The sequence below is a fragment of the Neomonachus schauinslandi genome, chromosome 8 (genome assembly GCF_002201575.2).
Source record: "Neomonachus schauinslandi chromosome 8, ASM220157v2, whole genome shotgun sequence".
NCBI classification, from domain to species: domain Eukaryota; kingdom Metazoa; phylum Chordata; class Mammalia; order Carnivora; family Phocidae; genus Neomonachus; species Neomonachus schauinslandi.
In genome coordinates this window covers 122,460,883-122,478,226 of record NC_058410.1, presented here as the reverse complement: position 1 = coordinate 122,478,226, position 17,344 = coordinate 122,460,883, and the positions used below count along the sequence as shown (strand labels likewise).

At 46.8% G+C, this 17,344-nt stretch overlaps 1 protein-coding gene across 1 annotated transcript; it reads right to left on the bottom strand.

The window, feature by feature from the left end:
• Positions 1–834: 834 nt before the first annotated feature.
• On the bottom strand, positions 835–15,725 carry PSMG4 (proteasome assembly chaperone 4). The gene is made up of 3 exons (XM_021697052.1): positions 15,434–15,725; positions 4,079–4,154; positions 835–1,024 (listed from the first exon to the last, which is right to left on the bottom strand). The coding sequence occupies exons 1-3, from the start codon at positions 15,605–15,607 to the stop codon at positions 903–905; spliced, it is 372 nt and encodes a 123-aa protein (XP_021552727.1). The 5' UTR covers positions 15,608–15,725; the 3' UTR covers positions 835–902.
• Positions 15,726–17,344: the final 1,619 nt, after the last annotated feature.

Genomic DNA, 17,344 nt, shown 5'->3' with positions numbered 1-17,344 from the left:
GTGAAGGCCACCCCCAGGGATTCGAATGTGAAGCCAGAGTTAGGAGCCACTAGCCCATGACATACTGGCTTTTGGAAAAGGGTGTGAAAGAAAATGTGTAGCATGTGGAACTAGCGAGACTGGAATCCACTACATGTGGCGGGCAGGAAAAGGCTAAGGATTAAAGGTAACCAAAGCAGGTGCTTGGGACTTTGGAGAAAAGAAGGACAATGATAGCAAGAAGAGCCAGGAGGAGCTAAAGCATTTGGATCCATAACAATGAAGTAGATAAAAAGCACAACTGACATCTGAATTGCCATGCCCCTTACTCGATCATGCGAAGCATGCATATGTATCTAGTCCTAACGATAACCCAGCAAGGGAGAGCTTATTCCCAATTTACAGGTGAGGAAACAGGGCCCAGGGGAGTTAGAGATTCACCAAGTCCAGAAATCCAGTGAGCCGGTCCAAGGGAGAACACAGCAGGAACTGCGGTGAGCAGCCGTGCCGGGGAAGGGCTTGCCTGGAAGGGGACGGGAAGGAGCTAACCTGACACGTATTTTATAAAGACTTACTACCTTAATTCTAATTGAGGAGTGTACACGGCAGGGTCATGACTAATGTACCTCTTTCCTAGATTATCAGGTTAGCCCTCTGCAGTCCCAACAATATCCCATTTTAACCCCTGTTCCCTATTCCTGAGTGGCCACACACGCACTCTTGCCTGCCATTTGGCTCTTCTTCCCCAGGCAGATTGATTGCAGCTTTTTGACCCACACTCTGGTGAGCGGAAGAAGGAAAGTTAGATGAAGATTTGAAAACAAAATGTAAACACATTAACCTAATGACAAACAGTGAAATTCAATCCATTTATTTCAATGTACATTGTACATAAGTTACAAATCCTCACTTCTGCCACTCTGCTAGAACTTTTCCGGAAAAGCCTCCATTTCTTCTTTGATCCTGTTTTCTACCAGTAATGCGAAGTTACTGTCTGTGTTTTGAAGGTTATAGCTGACAAACACCTGTTTGTTGGTCTTCCTGGCTAAAAAGAAAACACATTGGCACAGACGTGACTGAAATGCCTGGAGGTTGTGTGCACCTCACACATCCCTGACAGCAGAACCATGCCTGGGAAGAGAATGGGGTCGTAGGGAGAGAAGAAGGTTCTGGTTTTTAATGCTCCTACAGGCGGCGGCTGCAAGTGCGGTCACGCAGACCCCTCCCCCCCCTCACTGTCCACAACACTCGTTCTGCGAGTGTGGCCCCGGTCAGCAGCAGCGCCTGGGAGCTTGTCAGAGATGCAGATTCCCAGGCTCCACCCCAGACCAACTGAGCCAGAGAGTCACAAGCGCTCCGGGGGATCCAAGCCCTGATGGCTGAGTACCACTGTTCTAACCTGAAAAGTTGGTTTGCCTGTTTTGTTTTGTTTTTACTTTAAAACACAGACAATGATAAAGTAATTAAAATAAAATAATTAAGTTCCCCTTCAGTACCACCCGCTCTAGCAATTCCATTCCCTTCCCAGAGATAATCCTACGTGTCTGTACGGTTCCATTTACGTAACACACACACATAACGTGTCCATGCATGTGAACAGACGCACAACCGTAGGGCTTTCAATTTGATGTTGAAGATACGTGTTAGCCCCTTTCTACAAACCCATCATAGTTGAAGAGTGCTCCTCCAACTACTAAAATCAAGCCCAGTCACATGCCCAGAGTCATAACACATATCGGGCAGTAAGCCTTAATTAAACCAGTTCAGTACCGACCACTCCAGTGCTGGGCCCCCTCCCTCGGCGTCCCCCCACACACGGGGCAAGTGCCAACTCCTACTCCCCGCAGACATCAGATGACCATGCCGGCCCTGTCACATGGGGAGGTGAGGAGAGGGGGGCTGGCACTGTCAAGTCACAGCCGGCTCAGCCTGCTGTCGTCCAGTGGCAGGAAATTCCTTGTCCCCAGGGAGAGGCCACTCTGATTCCAATCACTCTACCTGCTAAGACAGGATCTTACAGGGAGCAAAACTGTGTCTGCCTGCACCGTCCACCCAGCAGCCCCAGCCCTGCCCTCCGGGGCTCACAGAGTAAGGGCGCCCCGTGCACACCAAAGCCCTCCAGTGCTTCTGGGGTTACTCTGGACCCACTAGATCTTCTCTTTTCCTACTTCCTTTCATTCTCCATATAGGATACTGTTTCAGGACACCTCTCTCTTCCCATTGCCCCTCTAGACAAGTGATGCATTTTCAACTGCAGGGTCCAGACCTAAGTTACTCGAGAGGACCAGCACAGGCCAGGGCGGCATGATCCCAGCACCTGGGCATCAGCAGTCCCTCTGGCACTGCCAGCAGCCACATCATACCGCTGACTTTCCCAGCCTTCTCCGCGTGCTTGTCCTTGCTGGGCAACAGCTAAGCACTGCCAGGTTTGGCTGATATAGGCAGGAGACGACCCTTCATCAATATCTGAGTTTAGTAAGTTGGTGAAGACATATTTTTTTGTCTATGTTTATACAGATTATAATCAATCGATGTAAACCACACGAGAAGAAAAATATTAATTAAAAAAATCATTTGCACAAAACTAAAAAAAAAAAAACCAACAAAATACAAAAAACGAAACAAAACAAAAAGCAAAGTAGTTTGTTGCACACAAAGTGCTACTAGGCTTCCATCACAAGGACACCCGTGAGCCCATCTTACTTTACTGGCATCAACTATTTATTCGTGATGCAGCAAACAAGCCCCCGCCAGCCTCCTCTAGCAGAACCCGTCTCCCACCCTGGGGCGATCCCCCCGGTTTCCCGGCTCTATAAACATGAGCATGCCCGTGTCTCCCCCTGACCAGGCAGGGCATGATACGGTATGTCAGCCCTTCCACACCGGCCGACGCACCCAAGGAGCAAAGGGCCATCTCGCCTTTCAACTCCTTTCACGTGGTTCAGAAAACAATAACATCATCAACGTAGGGAATGATAACACCCGGGACTCTGGGTGAAGGCTAAGCAGGAATACCCTGTATCTTTGCTGCAAATTTTCTGTAAATTTAAAATTACTTCCTATTAAGAAATTACCAAAGTAACTTACTAGCTGGGTAACCAGCGTACGCTAGTTCCCAGCCAGGTTTCTCTAACGCTGGGCTAAAGAAAAAGGCCAGCGGATGCTCCTATAACACCAGAGCCGCCCTCGGGGTCTGCACCGTCCGCACGCAGGGAACTCAGAGCGGCAGGTCTAGAGGCACCCACCCTCACCCTGGCCACGACTCCCCTGTCCACCTCCACCGTGCGGCCACACTGCTCACGCGGGGGCTGCCTGGAGTGAATGGCAATATAAACGCCCACTGAGCAGGGATCAGGTTGGCCGAACGGTGGGCACCACTCAACTACCCGCCCCTCAACACCAGGGGCCGGGCCTCCCCCGCCTCACCCCCAGCGCCCGGCGCGTCCAAGGCACTGGCTGGGAGCACTGGTGCACACGAAGACCAAGGAGGAGACAGAGGCTGCCCCCACCGTCCCACGTCCCCAGGCGCCCTGCACATTGGCAGGGGCAGGACACAGCCGTCCTCACCTCAACTACCGAGCTATTTTCAGGAAGTATGTGTTCCAGGCGCAGGAAGACGGTGGAGCCTTCAACCTCCCGTTCTTGCTTACCACTGTCTACACCACACTCGAGTCAGGCCCGCCTCCCCTCCGGCCAGCTCTGCACGACACCACATGGACACGGAAGGACAGTTCTCCTGCGCAGGCTCTGCCGCATCACCAGGAGGTGACCCCGAGCCACTGCTGATGGGCACTGTGGGCATCACTCTCACTCTCCTCCTGGGAGGAGGTAACGCGCTTCCAAGAGGGAACTGAGTCACCCTGTCACTCACCGGCCTGGACAGCAGGCCGTGGGAGCCCCTCGAGAACATGCCAGCTGAGACAGTGGTCAGGGTCATGGACAGAGACAAGCCCTCCTTAAAGAAGACCCAACATACAAAGGTCTGTGCTTCTCTCTCAGTATAAGGATGCTTTCCTTCTCCAGGTCCTGGGCCTCGTGGGTCCCTGCAACAGCGACTCCCCATCTGGCTGCTCGTGCAGCCGCAGCCGCAGGTACATACCTAAGCGCTGCGCAAGGCCAGCGGAGGTGGTGTCGGAAGTGTCTCCGAGGAGGGAGGTAGACACGGGGATGGAATCCTAAAAGGGAAACAAAGAACACATGCTGCTTTTCCATCGGCCAAGCTTCTGTGGCTTCGGATTCCTCCTGAGGGTGGCAGTGGCAGGTTCTGGGAGGTTGGACACATTTACCGAGAGAAGGAAGCCCCGGCATCTGTGTGGACAGCCAGGTGGGCTGACGCTCTGCTGCACGTGAGGTCAGACAGCTGGGACAGACGAAGAGCAGTCACGGAAACTGGCATCACAGTGCTGATAGCAAGTTCTAAGACTTATTTTACATAAAAGGCTTGCTTCAGTGTTGGAAACCCCAAAGCATGCTGAAAGGCCACATTATAACCAAGAGGGAAGCCAACAAGACCATTAAGGGTATAGCAGGAAGAAAGCTAATCCCAGAGTCTAGGTGCCAAGTGCCCCTGGGTCCCTCTCACCCCCAAGTTAGCCATGAGCCCAGACGGCAGGATGCCTATCTCCTCATCTGGGCCTGTTAAGAGAACACACAGCTCCATTCCCCTGAAGGTGTCTGGGTTCTGCAAGCTCAACAAGGGCCCTAGGGCACCAGCCATCAGTGTCCAAATAAGGAAAATAGGAACGTCAGAGTATGTTTGACCAATCCTCATTTCAGATAAGAAGCAGTAAAACTAAAAAAATAAATGTGGCCCTTTTGAAATATAGAAGAAATCTGACCTCCAGTTACTATGGAAGTAATCCCCCTTACCATTAAAATTCCTAGCTGAAGAGAAAAAAACTCACTAACTTACAATATGGTCAAAATTACTTTTATCAAAATACTAGCCTTCTAAAACAAACAGACTCAGTACTGAGTCAAGTACAGAGCACTCAGTATAGAGACAAGATTTTTTTTTTTGCCTTTCTCTTTTTTTATTTATTTTTTTAATTTATATTTTAGTTAACACACAGTACGATATTGGTTTCAGGAGTAGAATTTAGTGATTCATCATTGACACCCAGTGCTCACCACAACAAGTGCCCCCCTTAATACCCATCACCCATCTAGCCCAACCCCCGCCGACCTCCCTCCGGCAACCCTCAGTTTGTTCTCGATCGTTAAGAGTCTCTTACGAGGGTGCCTGGGTGGCTCAGTTGGTTAAGCGACTGCCTTCGGCTCAGGTCATGATCCTGGAGTCCCGGGATCGAGTCCCGCATCGGGCTCCCTGCTCAGCGGGGGGTCTGCTTCTCCCTCTGTCCTCTTCCCTCTCGTGCTCTCTGTCTCTCATTCTCTCTCAAATAAATAAGTAAAATCTTAAAAAAAAAAAAAAAAAGAGTCTCTTACGATTTGTTTCCTCTTCCCTTCCCCCCCTTCCCATAATGTATGTTCATCTGTTTTCTTTCATAAATTCCACCCATGCATGAGATCGTATGGTATTTGTTTTTCTCTGATTTATTTCACTTAGCATAATACACTTGAGCTCCATCCACATCATTGCAAATGGCAAGAGTTCATTCTTTTTTATGGCTGCATAATATACCACTGTATGTATGTACCACATCTTCTTTATCCATTCATCCGTCAATGGACATTTGGGTTCTCCACAGTTTGGCTATTGTTGATAATGCTGCGATAAACATCAGGCGGCGCGTATCCCTTTGAACCTGTATTGTTAGTAGTATCTCTAGTAGTGCAATTGCTGGATCGGACGGTAGCTCTGTTTTTAACTTTTTGAGGAACCTCCATACTGTTCTCCAGAGTGGCTGCACCAGTTTGCATTCCCACCAGCAGCTTAAGCTTTCTCCACATCCTCGCCAATACCTGTTGCCTCTTGTCCTGTTAATTTTAGCCATTCTGACAGGTGTGAGGTGGTATCACATGTCTCTTAGCCATCTGGATATCTTCTTTGGACAAATGTCTATTCATGTATTCTGCCCATTTCTTGACTGGATTATTTTTTGGGGGGGGGGTGCTGAGTTTGATAAATTCTTTATAGATCTTGGATACTAACCCTTTATCAGATATGTCATTTGCAAATATCTTCTCCCAATCATAGGCTGCCTTTTAGTTTTGTTTCTTTTGCAGTGCAGCTTTTTATTTTGATGAAGTCCCAAAAGTTCATTTTTGCTTTTGCTTCACTTGCCTCCAGCAATGCATCTAGTAAGAAGTCGCTATGGCCGAGGTCAAGGAGGTTGCTGCCTGTGTTCTCCTCTAGGATGTTGATGGTTTTCTATCTCACATTTAGGTCTTTCATCCATTTTGAATTTATTTTTGTGTATGGTGTAAGAAAGTGGTCCAGTTTCATTCCTCTGCGTATTGCTGTCCAGTTTTCCCAACACCATTTGTTGAAGAGACTGTCTTTTTTTCCATTGGATATTCCTTCCTACTTTGTAGAAGATTAGTTGACCATATAGTTGTGGGTCCATTTCTGGATTCTCTATTCTATTCCATTGATCTATGTGACTGTTTTTGTCCCAGCACCATAGTGTCTTGATGATTAGAGCTTTGTAATACAGCTTGAAGTCTGACATTATGATGCCTCCAGTTTTATTTTTATTTTTCAGTATTGCTTTGGCTATTTGGGTTCTTTTGTGGTTCCATACAAATTTTAGGATTGCTTGTTCTAGCTCTGTGAAAAATGCTGGTGGTATTTTGATAGAGACTGCATTAAATGTGTAGATTGCTTTGGGTAGTACAGACATTTTAACAATGTTCTTCCAATCCACGAGCTTGGAATGCTTTTCCATTTCTTTGTGTCATCTTCCATTTCTTTCATAAGTGTTCTATAGTTTCCAGAGTACAGATCTTTTACCTCTTTAGTTAGGTTTGTTCCTAGGTATCTTATTGTTTTTGGTGCAGCTGCAAATGGGATCGATTCCTTGAATTCTTTGGCTGCTGCTTCCTCATTGTTTAGAAATTCAACAGATTTCTCCACATTGGTTTTATATCCTGCAACTTTGCTGAATTCATGTATCAGTTCTAGCAATTTTTTGGTGGAGTCTTTCACATTTTCTACATAAAGTATCATGTCGTCTGCAAATAGTCAAAGTTTGACTTCTTCCTTGCTGGTTTAGATGCCTTTAATTTCTTTTTATTGTGTGATTGCTGAGGCTAAGACTTCCAGTACTATGTTAAACAGTAATGGTGAGAGTGGACATCCTTGTCTTATTCCTGACCATAGGGAAAGGCTCTCAGTTTTTCCCCTTTGAGGATGATATTAGCTGTGGGTCCTTCATATATGGCCTTTATAATGCTGAGGTATGTTCCATCTATCCCTACTTTGTTGAGGGTTTTTATCAAGAATGAATGCTGTACTTTGTCAAATGCTTCTTCTGCATCTACTGACAGGATCTTATCCTTTGATAAGTTCTTATCCTTTCTTTTATTAATGTGATGTATCACACTGATTAATCTGCAAATACTGAACCACCCGTGGAGCCCAGGAATAAATCCCACTTGATCATGGTGAATAATTCTTTTAATGTACTGTTGAATTCAATTTGCTAGTATTTTGTTGAGAATTTTTGCATCCATGTTCATCAAGGATATTGGCCTGTAATTCTTTTTAGTGGGGTCTTTGTCTGGTTTTGGAATCAAGGTAATGCTGGCTTTGTAGAATGAGTTCATAAGTTCTCCTTCCATTTCTATTTTTTGGAACAATCTGAGAACAGGTATTAACTCTTCTTTAAATGTTTGGTAAAATTCCCCTAGGAAGCCACCTGGCCCAGGACTTTTGTTTGTTGGGAGATTTTTTATTACTGATTCAATTTCTTTGCTGGTTATGGTTCTGTTCAAATTTTTTATTTCTTTCTGTTTCAGTTTTGGTAGTCTGTAAATTTCTAGGAAACTGTCCATTTCTTCCAGATTGCCCAGTTTGTTGGCATATAATTTTTTCATAGTATTCTCTTACAATTGTTTGTATTTCCATGGTATTGGTTGTGATCTCTCCTCTTTCATTTGTGATCTTATCTATTTGGGTCCTTTCCTTTTTTGATAAGTCTGGCTAGGGGTTTATCAATTTTATAAATTCCTTCAAAGAACCAGCTCTTAGTTTTGTTAATCTCTTCTACTGGTTTTTTGTTTGTTTCTATATCATTTATTTCTGCTCTAATCTTTATGATCTCCCTTCTTCTGCTGGCTTTAGGCTTTGTTTGCTCTTCCTTTTCTAGGTCCTTTAGGTGTAAGGTTAAATTGTGTATTTAAAACTTTTCTTGCTTCTTAAGGTAGACCTGTATTACAATATACTTCCCTCTTAAAACTGCCTTTGCTGCATCCCAAAGGTTTTAGACTGTCATGTTTTGATTTTTCATTTGCTTCCATGTATTTTTTTTTTAATTACTTAATTTCCTGGTTAACCCATTCATCCTTTAGTAGGATGCTCTTTAGACTCCATGTATTTGAGGTCTTTCCAAATTTTTTCTTGTGGTTGACTTCAAGTTTCAGAGAGTTGTGGTCTGAAAATATGCATGGTATGACCTCAATCTTTTTTGTACTTGTTGAGGGCTGATTTGTGACCCAGTATGTGATCTATTCTGGAGAATGTTCCATGTGCACTCAAAAAGAATGTGTATTCTGCTGCTTTAGGATGAAATGTTCTGAATATATCCATTAAGTCCATCTGGTCCAGTGTGTCATTCAAAGCAACTGTTTCCTTGTTGATTTCTGCTTAGATGATTTGCCCATTGCTGTGACTGGGGTGTTAAAAGTCCCCTACTATTACTGTATTATTATCAATGAGTTTATATTTATTATTAATTGATTTGTATATTTGGGTGCTCCCAAGTTGGGGGCATAAATATTTACAATTGTTAGATCTTGTTGATGGATAGACCCCTTAATTATGATATAATGCTCTTTTTCTCTCTTGATATAGTATGGCTACCCCGGCTTTCTTTTGACATCCATTAGCATGACAGATGGTTCTCCATCCCCTCACTTTCAATTTGCAGGTGTCTTTAGGTTTAAAATGAGTGTCTTATAGGCAACATATAGATGGATCTTGTTTTGTTTTGTTTTGTTTTTTATCCATTCTCATACCCTATGTCTTTTGATTGGAGCATTTAGTCCGTTTACATTCAGAGTGATTATTGAAAGATATGAATTTAGTGCCATTGTGTTACCTACAGAGTTGATGTTTCTGGTGATGTTCTCTGGGCCTTTCTAATCTTTGTTGCCTTTGGTCTTTTTTTCTCCACTTGAAGAGTCCCCCTTAAAATTTCTTGCAGGGCTTGTTCAGTCGTCACAAACTCCTTTAGTTTTTGTCTGGGAAACTCTCTCTCCTATTCTGAGTGACTGCTTTGCTGGACAGATTTCTTGGCTGAATATTTTTCCCATTTAGCACGTTGAAGATATCCTACCACTCTCTTCTGGCCTACCAAGTTTCTGTGGACAGATCTGCTGCAAATCTGATCTGTTTTCCTTTGTAAGTTAAGGACTTTTTTTCCCTTGCTGCTTTCAGGATTCTTTCCTTGTCTGTGTATTTTGTGAGTCTGACTATGCTATGCCTTGCTGATGGTCAGCTTTTGTTGAATTTAATGGGAGTTCTCTGTGCTTCTTGCATTTTGATGTCTGTGTTCTTCCCCAGTTTAGGGAATTGCAGATATAATTTGTTTGAATAAACCTTCTGCCTCCTTTTCTCTCTCTACATCTTATGGGACTCCCATGACACGAATGTTAATACGTTTTAATAAGTCGCTGACTTCCCTAAGCTACCTTTGTGTTTCATTACCTTTCTTTCCCTCTTCTTTTCAGCTTCATTATTTTCCATAATTTTATCTTCTATATCACTGATTTGCTTCTCTGCTTCATCCATCCTCATTTTTATGGCCTCCTTTGGTGTTTGCTTCTTGGTTATAGCATTTTTTAATTTCGGCCTGACTAGATTTTAGTTCTTTTATCTCTGCAATAAGGGATTCTCTTGTGTCTTTTATGCTTTCTTCAAGCCCAGCTAGTATCCTCATGATTACTATTTTAAATTCTAGTTCAGACATCTTACTTATATCTGTATTGATGAAATCCCTGTCCATGGGTTCTACTTCTTGTTCTTTTGGGGTGAATTCCTGCATCTTGTCATTTTGTCCAGAAAAGAAGACAGAAAAAACAAACAAATAAAAAAAAACAAAAAACAAAGAAAAAATACCCAAAAAAGTAATCTTGGGTGTGTTTTAGTCTGCTTGTTAAAAGAATGTAGATCCAAAACTTTAAAAATAAAGAAGTAAAATAAAATAAAATGAAAATAAACAAAAAAATAAAAAAATATTTAAATATATATGTTAAAAAATAATAATAAAGGAACAGAAAAAAGAAAATAAATGAATAATAAAAAAACAAAGCATAAAAGTAAAAAGGAAGCTAGATCCTATTTCCCCTAGAGCTGAAGCTTTGCAGCACTCTATGATTAGTAGACTTGGTACCAGCCCGTTGTTTGTGCTGGTCTTCTGAGGGGAGGGGCCTGCTGGGCTGATTCTCAGGTGGCTGACCCTAGTGGAAATGGGCCTCCTGGGCGCAGGGGAGCAGGGCTTGGTGTAAGTGGACCAGCCTCCACTAGGTGGTGCACCTTGCTCCCTGAAGGCTTTCCGTGCTGATGGGCAGGATGACCATGGTGGCAACCCATGCACTAGCCCTGGAGCTGACGGTTCACAACCCTACTCTTCACTGAGCCTTCACGGAAGAGCAACCAATCACCCCTCATGTTCCCAGTTTCCATCAGAACCCTGCACTCACCCTGCCTGTATCCAAGCTTTTTTATCTCAGGCACATGACTTAGTTTCAAGACTCCAAATTTTAGGGACTCCCATGGCACTGACCCACACTGTTCCTCTGGGGGAGGGTCTCCCCACACTTTTGCAGTTTGCCGCCCATCCCAGGAAAGCAGTCTCACCACCGCACAGCAGTTCGCAGTTTATAGCAAAACTGAGCAGAAAGCCGGAACCAAGACCTGCTGCTCTCAGCCAGCATCCCCACTCCTCTGCCTGGGAACAGCACAGCACCTTGGCACCACCCATTCTTCTTGCAACCCAGGGAATCCTCAGACCACCCTGTCACTCCTGGCACTCCGCCCTGCTTCACCACCTGAGCACCTTTTAGCCAGGGACGTGCCCCACAGTAGTGGACTTCTAAAAGTTCAGATTTTGCACTCTGCTGCTTAAATACTTTGTGGCAACCTCTGAAAGCAGGGTCCCTCCCCGCCTCTGTACCCAGTTATATCTCCCCAAGTCAACTTTCCACACCTCCTACCTTCCAAAAGGTGGTCGCTTTTCTACTTGTAGACTTAAAGTTTTTGCTCTCTCAGACCTCAGACTGATTTCTTGGGTGTTCAGAATGATTTGATAACTAGCTGTGTTCAAGGGACAAGACAAGCCCCTATTCCTCCACCATCTTAACTCTTCCCTGCCAGGAGGCAAGATTTTTAGAGGAACAAGCATGTGCCACCAGAGGCTCTGGGGTGGGCACCCCTCCCCCCACACTGTCCAGGTAAAGACAGGTAAACTGAATAAACACCTACTATGTGCCAGATACTGTGAGCAGGGCACAGATCAGTGACTGCTCCTTGTCTCCTAGTGATTCAAAGTTACTTCAAAAGGAGAAAGAACTTGTTCAGGTCTATAAGAGATGATCAAAAAAATACAGGATAAGAATGAAAGCATTTACTGCAAGCTTTTTTGTTGAAAAGATAACAAAAACATGAACTCAATCAATGAATTTGCTGTTTACAAGTTTCAAGTTCAATATTCAACTATGTGCTAACAGTATTTACAGTTAAACTTTTAGAAACAGAAAATCTACTTTAAGGTGATCGTTTCCCAACAAAAACAAAACTAAAAACCTTATATTGTTACCCTTAGTACTTCATTATTTCCAAAATCTTACTATACCCAGCTGGTCTCCGAGGCACACACATGCTTAGACAGTTTTACTATGGCTGGAGCACCACTGTCCACTCCAAGTGGGCCCAACACGTCCTACATCACCTGAGCACGTAGGGCCCCTATATCATCCTTGTTCTAAAGCCTGTCAGTGCCATAGACAGACCACGTGATGCAAGGTAAGCCAGCTGGAAGAGCAGCAGAATGGTATGGTTTTGTTCTATATGGTCTTGTCTTACATGTGGAGGTCGAGGGGCAAGGGAGGAGGGGGAGACGTCACAGACCCTTTGGTGCCACTCTCCACATATGGGCCCAAAACCTTTTTCTGGGAAGGGCCAGAGGATAAATCGTTTAGTTTTTATGGACTACAAGGTCCAGTTTTAACTGTTCACCTCTGCCATCCAAATACAAAACCTGCGACAGACATTACTGAATGGATGGGCAGAACTATGTTCCAGTAAAACTTGGTTACAAAAGTAGAAGGCAGGCCAGCCCCTAAGCCATGGTTTGCCAAGCCCTGTTCCACAGGAATCTTGTTTCCTGTTTTAAGCTATGGTCTACACCTCTTCTCTCCAGCTGGAGAGTGGGTGCCCTGCTGCAGGAAGACAATGTACAAGTATACAGTGTGACCAATGAATAGGACTGAACTTCTGACAGGTCTGGTAACTGAGACTGGCCCCTTTTCCTCTCCCTACCTGCTCTTGATAGAGTGTGAGCTTCCAGATGAGGAAATATACCCTACTAGGAGCTATGACTACCAAATGGTCTGACTGCCAAAGTGCACCAAGCAGCGCACAGGAGGAATCCTGAAACTGATTCAAGGAAGCAATGCCTGGTCTTACCAATCAGTAGTCCTGTGCCCTATGTGACCCACAGCCTTACCCACTGTCTATGACTACAGCCTAAGGACTAGGAAAGAAAGAAGGTGAGGTGGCTCCAGGGCATCACAACCTCCAAACACACAGCCCCACCCATCACCTCGTGCCCCCGTAGGCCCTCCACCTCTCCTCCAATGAAAGAAGGAACTGCCACCTGCCCAAAGGCCCAGCTGCCAGTACCCACCAGAAAAGAAATAAAAGAAAACCCGCCCAGGAAAAGAAGAGCCAGAAGGGAAAGGGCAGAGAGGGATACTGTGTGAAGACATCCAGAAGTCCCATTCAGAGGCTGTCTCCTTCCTGAAACTTTACCCAGATCCTGCATGATGGCTCACTCCTCTGATTTCCTACTACCCCAAGGTCCCCTCGGAGATTACAATCCTTACTGCTGCAGGTTACTGGTAGCCCTCCCTAGCAAACCTGGAGGTCCTTGAGGGAGGCCTCATTCATTCACTCAACAATTTAATGAGCAGCTTGTCAGGCACTAAGGTTACAAAGACTCATAAAACAGACAAACCTCACCACCACCACACCCACCACCACCACCAATACTGATAATTAATTGCAGAGGGAGCAACATCTGGGGACATGCCTATGTGCTAAAGCAGCCAGGAGTGGGCAGGAGGAGGGAGGGAGCAGGGGAGCTCTACCAGGTAACAGAGCCTAAAGAGTTACTGTGAAGTCTCTGAACTGTGCTCTGAGGGTACCTCTTGAAAGGTCTGGAGCAGAGGAATGACAATATCTGATTGCTGTCTGCTGCCCTGTAGAGAACTGGCCATAAGGCAGTGTTATGGGCTGAATCACGACCTCCAAAAAGATAAGTGCACATCCTAACCCCTAGCACCTGTGAATGTAACTTTTTTTTTTTTAAGAAATAGGGTCTCTGCAGATGTAATTAAGCTGGAATTTAAGATGAGGTCATAATGGAATAGGGTGGTCCCTTAATTTATTATGACTGGTGTCTTTACAAGTAAAGACACAGAGAAAGACACACAGAAAAGGCCAGTGACATTGAGTGATGCTGCAAGCCAAGGAATGCCAAGGACTTCCAGCAACACCAGCTGATGGGAGAGGCATGGGAACGTTTCTCCCTCAGAGCGGGCAGGGGCGAGGGGGAGGGCAGAGAGGGCCGGCGAACGCGGCCCTCCTTCCTCCAGAAGGACCAGACCTGCCGACACCTTGATTTCAGACTTCTGGCCTTCTGAACTGTGAGAGAATAAATCTTAGTTGGTTTAAGCCACCCAGCTTGTGGCACTTTGCCACAAGCATCTCTAAGAAATTAACACAGGCAGCAAAGGGGGGAATGAGGCAAGGAAAAGGAGATGCTGCAGGTTTGGCCCAGGGTGGCAGGCCTGAAAGGAGGTGATGGGTGTGTAGAGGCCGCTTTGAGGCAACCAACTTGAACAGTGGAAACCTGAGTACAGTAGAAGGACCCACAGTGCCCTCCAACCCCTTAGCTGAATACAAACAGGCCCATTAGGCGACCCACCTAAGCCCTAGCTAACCAACCAATGGGTTACTTACATCCCAAAACAGGTACCAAAAAAAGGAGGAACATTCCATATGTTCCCATACCTCCTCACCTTCCCCCTTATCTACAGTTCCCCAACACTGCCTCCTGGCAGACAGTCTCTCCCATGCTGTCCTTACCGCTGTGCATTCAATAACCTTCTGTCTCCTTTGTTCTGTCTTGGGTGAATTCTTTCACTGACCCTGCCAACGGCCTCCACCTCATGGGGTCGCCCCACATGCTAGTTGGATTCCCCCCATGTTCTGATGGACCGCAGTGCCTACAGATTCACTGACACTCCCATGTGGAGAGTGGAAGACAGAGTAATCAAAGTTTGAATGGAGTTTCCACAACAGAGATGGGATGGCTGTGAAAGATGCAGGTCTGCGGGAAGAGGTTAAGAGTTCGGTCTTAAATATGTCTAGCGTGAGATGCCTATTAAACTTTCAGGCGGGAACACAGGAGTCCAAAATTCAGGAAAGAGGTCTGTACTAGAAACAAGGAAAATTCGGTGTGGCCAATACAGGGAAGGTATGAAAACTAAGAGGTGGATGCCATCCCCCAGGGCAGGAGTGTGACCAGAAACCCAGAGGTCCCACGATAGAGCCCCACTGAATATCCAACTACGGAGAGGAGCTAGGAGAGCCAAAAGTGGGTCGCCCGCCTTAAAGGTAGAGGAGGTGGGGAGAGGCGGGGCTCGCCTGGGGGCCCACGCGTCGGCCGGACCGCACCCCGTTCCCCTCGGGTGGTGCAGGTCTGGACCGGACCCCGGTTCCCTAAGACACCACAGTAAGAGTTCCGGGGAGCCCCCAGGCCCCTGGGCCCAGGAAAGACGTGAGGGCCACGCGCACGCACCTAGGGGGCCGGAACCCCCTCTGGTACCCCACTTGCGCCGGGACGCTCGGTTACCCTCCGTCCCAGCCCCCGCCCCCACACCGGCCCGCTCCCTTGGGCCTCCACCCCCCACGCCTGCCCGGCCTCCCCCGCCGCGCCCCCCGTCCTCTCCCCCCCACCTCAGCCCCGGGCCCCCTTCAGCACCTCCCCGACCGCTTTCGCCGGCCCTCTCCGCCCTCCCCCTCGCCCCCGCCCCGACCTGCACTCACGTAGCGGTTGCACATGGCCACGGCGAGGTTGCGCAGGTGCGGCGTGGCTCCCACCCACAGGAAGAGCGAGTCCGTCAGCCGCATGACATGGAAGTGGACGAGCTGCTCCCACAGCCTCGCGCTGAAGTTGTGCAAGGAGACGTCCCCGCCCGCGGCGGCCCGCGGCCCCTCCATGCCGCCTGGCGGGCTCTGTCCCGCTAGCGCCGAGACTCCGGCTGCGCTGGCGGCGCGGAGCCTGGCCAGACCCAGGCAAGCGAGCGCCGAGAGGCCGAGCGCGCGCCTTCACTCTCGGTCCCGGGGCGCCGGCAGGGCGGGCCCGGGGAGGAGGAGGGGCTAGCCCGGGGCGGGGGCGGGGCGGGGCGGGGCGGGGGCGGGGCCGGGTCCAGGAGTGGGCGGGGCCGGGCTTCTCGCTCTCGCGCCGTAGGCAGAGCGCAGACTGCGCGGTTCCCCCGCCTCTCCCAGCGCTGGGGTTTGCTGAAAACTTGCGGTCATCAGCGACAAGGGCAGGGCCGGCGTCAGGGGGCTAACCTCAGGGTGTCCAGGGCCGCCGGGCAGAACTCGCCTTCGCTTGTTCCCTCCCTCCTCCTTAGTGCTTGATAAGTAGCATTCATGTGCTGGCGCTAGCTGCAACGTCATCCCAGGGCGTGACTCGTAGCCCTTTGGAGACACTTTTTTTTTACTTTTTTATTGTTATGTTAATCACCATACATTACGTCATTAGTTTTTGACGTAGTGTTCCATGATTCATTGTTTGTGCATAACACCCAGTGCTCCATGCAGAACGTGCCCTCTTTAATCCCCATCACCAGGCTAACCCATCCTCCCACCCCCCGCCCCTCTAGAATCCTCAATTTGTTTCTCAGAGTCCATCGTCTCTCATGGTTCGTGGAGACGATCACTTTTTAATTAGTTCTTAAGCGCTCCTAGCGCAGCCACCTCCCATCACCTCGTCTTTGGTTTGGTTTACCAAAATCCTCCTCCTCTAGGAGCCCTGCACCTTCAGGGAAGCCTTGAATGCAGCTACCTTTGAGAAAGGCGGCGATATTGGAAGAAAGCCTCCAAAAAGTGTGACCACTAAAGTTGGCAGGAAGGCACTCTTGGACGCAGACCCCCTGAGGTTTGCAATCACATACAAGCCAGGGCCTTGGGCTGACTTTTAATCTTTGAGACTGTTTCCTCGTGGACAAAATAGAAATAAGAATAGGTACCTTTCAGAGGAGTGGAAGGGAGTAGGTGCCAGTATGTGGGAAGCACGGTTAATGGTGGCCATTATAACTAAGGGATCCTTTAATCTGAGTCACTGTGGGACACTGCAGAGTTGAAATAAGGAAGCCTTCAATATCAGAGAGAATGTTTGAGGTAAGAGCAAGCAGGATCCATTTTGTCAGGTTCTCTTACAACAGACCGTTGGGTTTTATGTCAGAACTATCACAGTCCTACTTTTTAAAGCTCTAATAGGTCTCAGTAGACAAAATTTAAATGTAAAAGGTTACATTTGTAACCATGTAAAATGTAAAAGGTTTGTTCTGTTTGCTAATTATCAATGATTCGATACAATAGTTAACTTTCAGGTCAATATTTTTAACAGCTATATTCAGGTATAATTGACATACAATGACTACACATCTAAAGTATATAAATGGAAGTTTTGACACATGTATAACCCATGAAACCACGGCTACAATCAAGATAGTGAACATGTCCATTACCCCCAGAGGTTTCCTCAAGCCCCTTAATAACCTTTTCTGCTCCCCCCACCCCCAGGCACTAATATGCATTTTGTCACTTCAGCTTAGTTTGGATTTTCTAGAGTTTTAGATAAATGGAATCTTAGAGTATGTACAATTTTTTTGTCTGCCTTTTCACTCATCATAATTACTTTGAGATCCATCCATTGTTGTGTGTATCAAT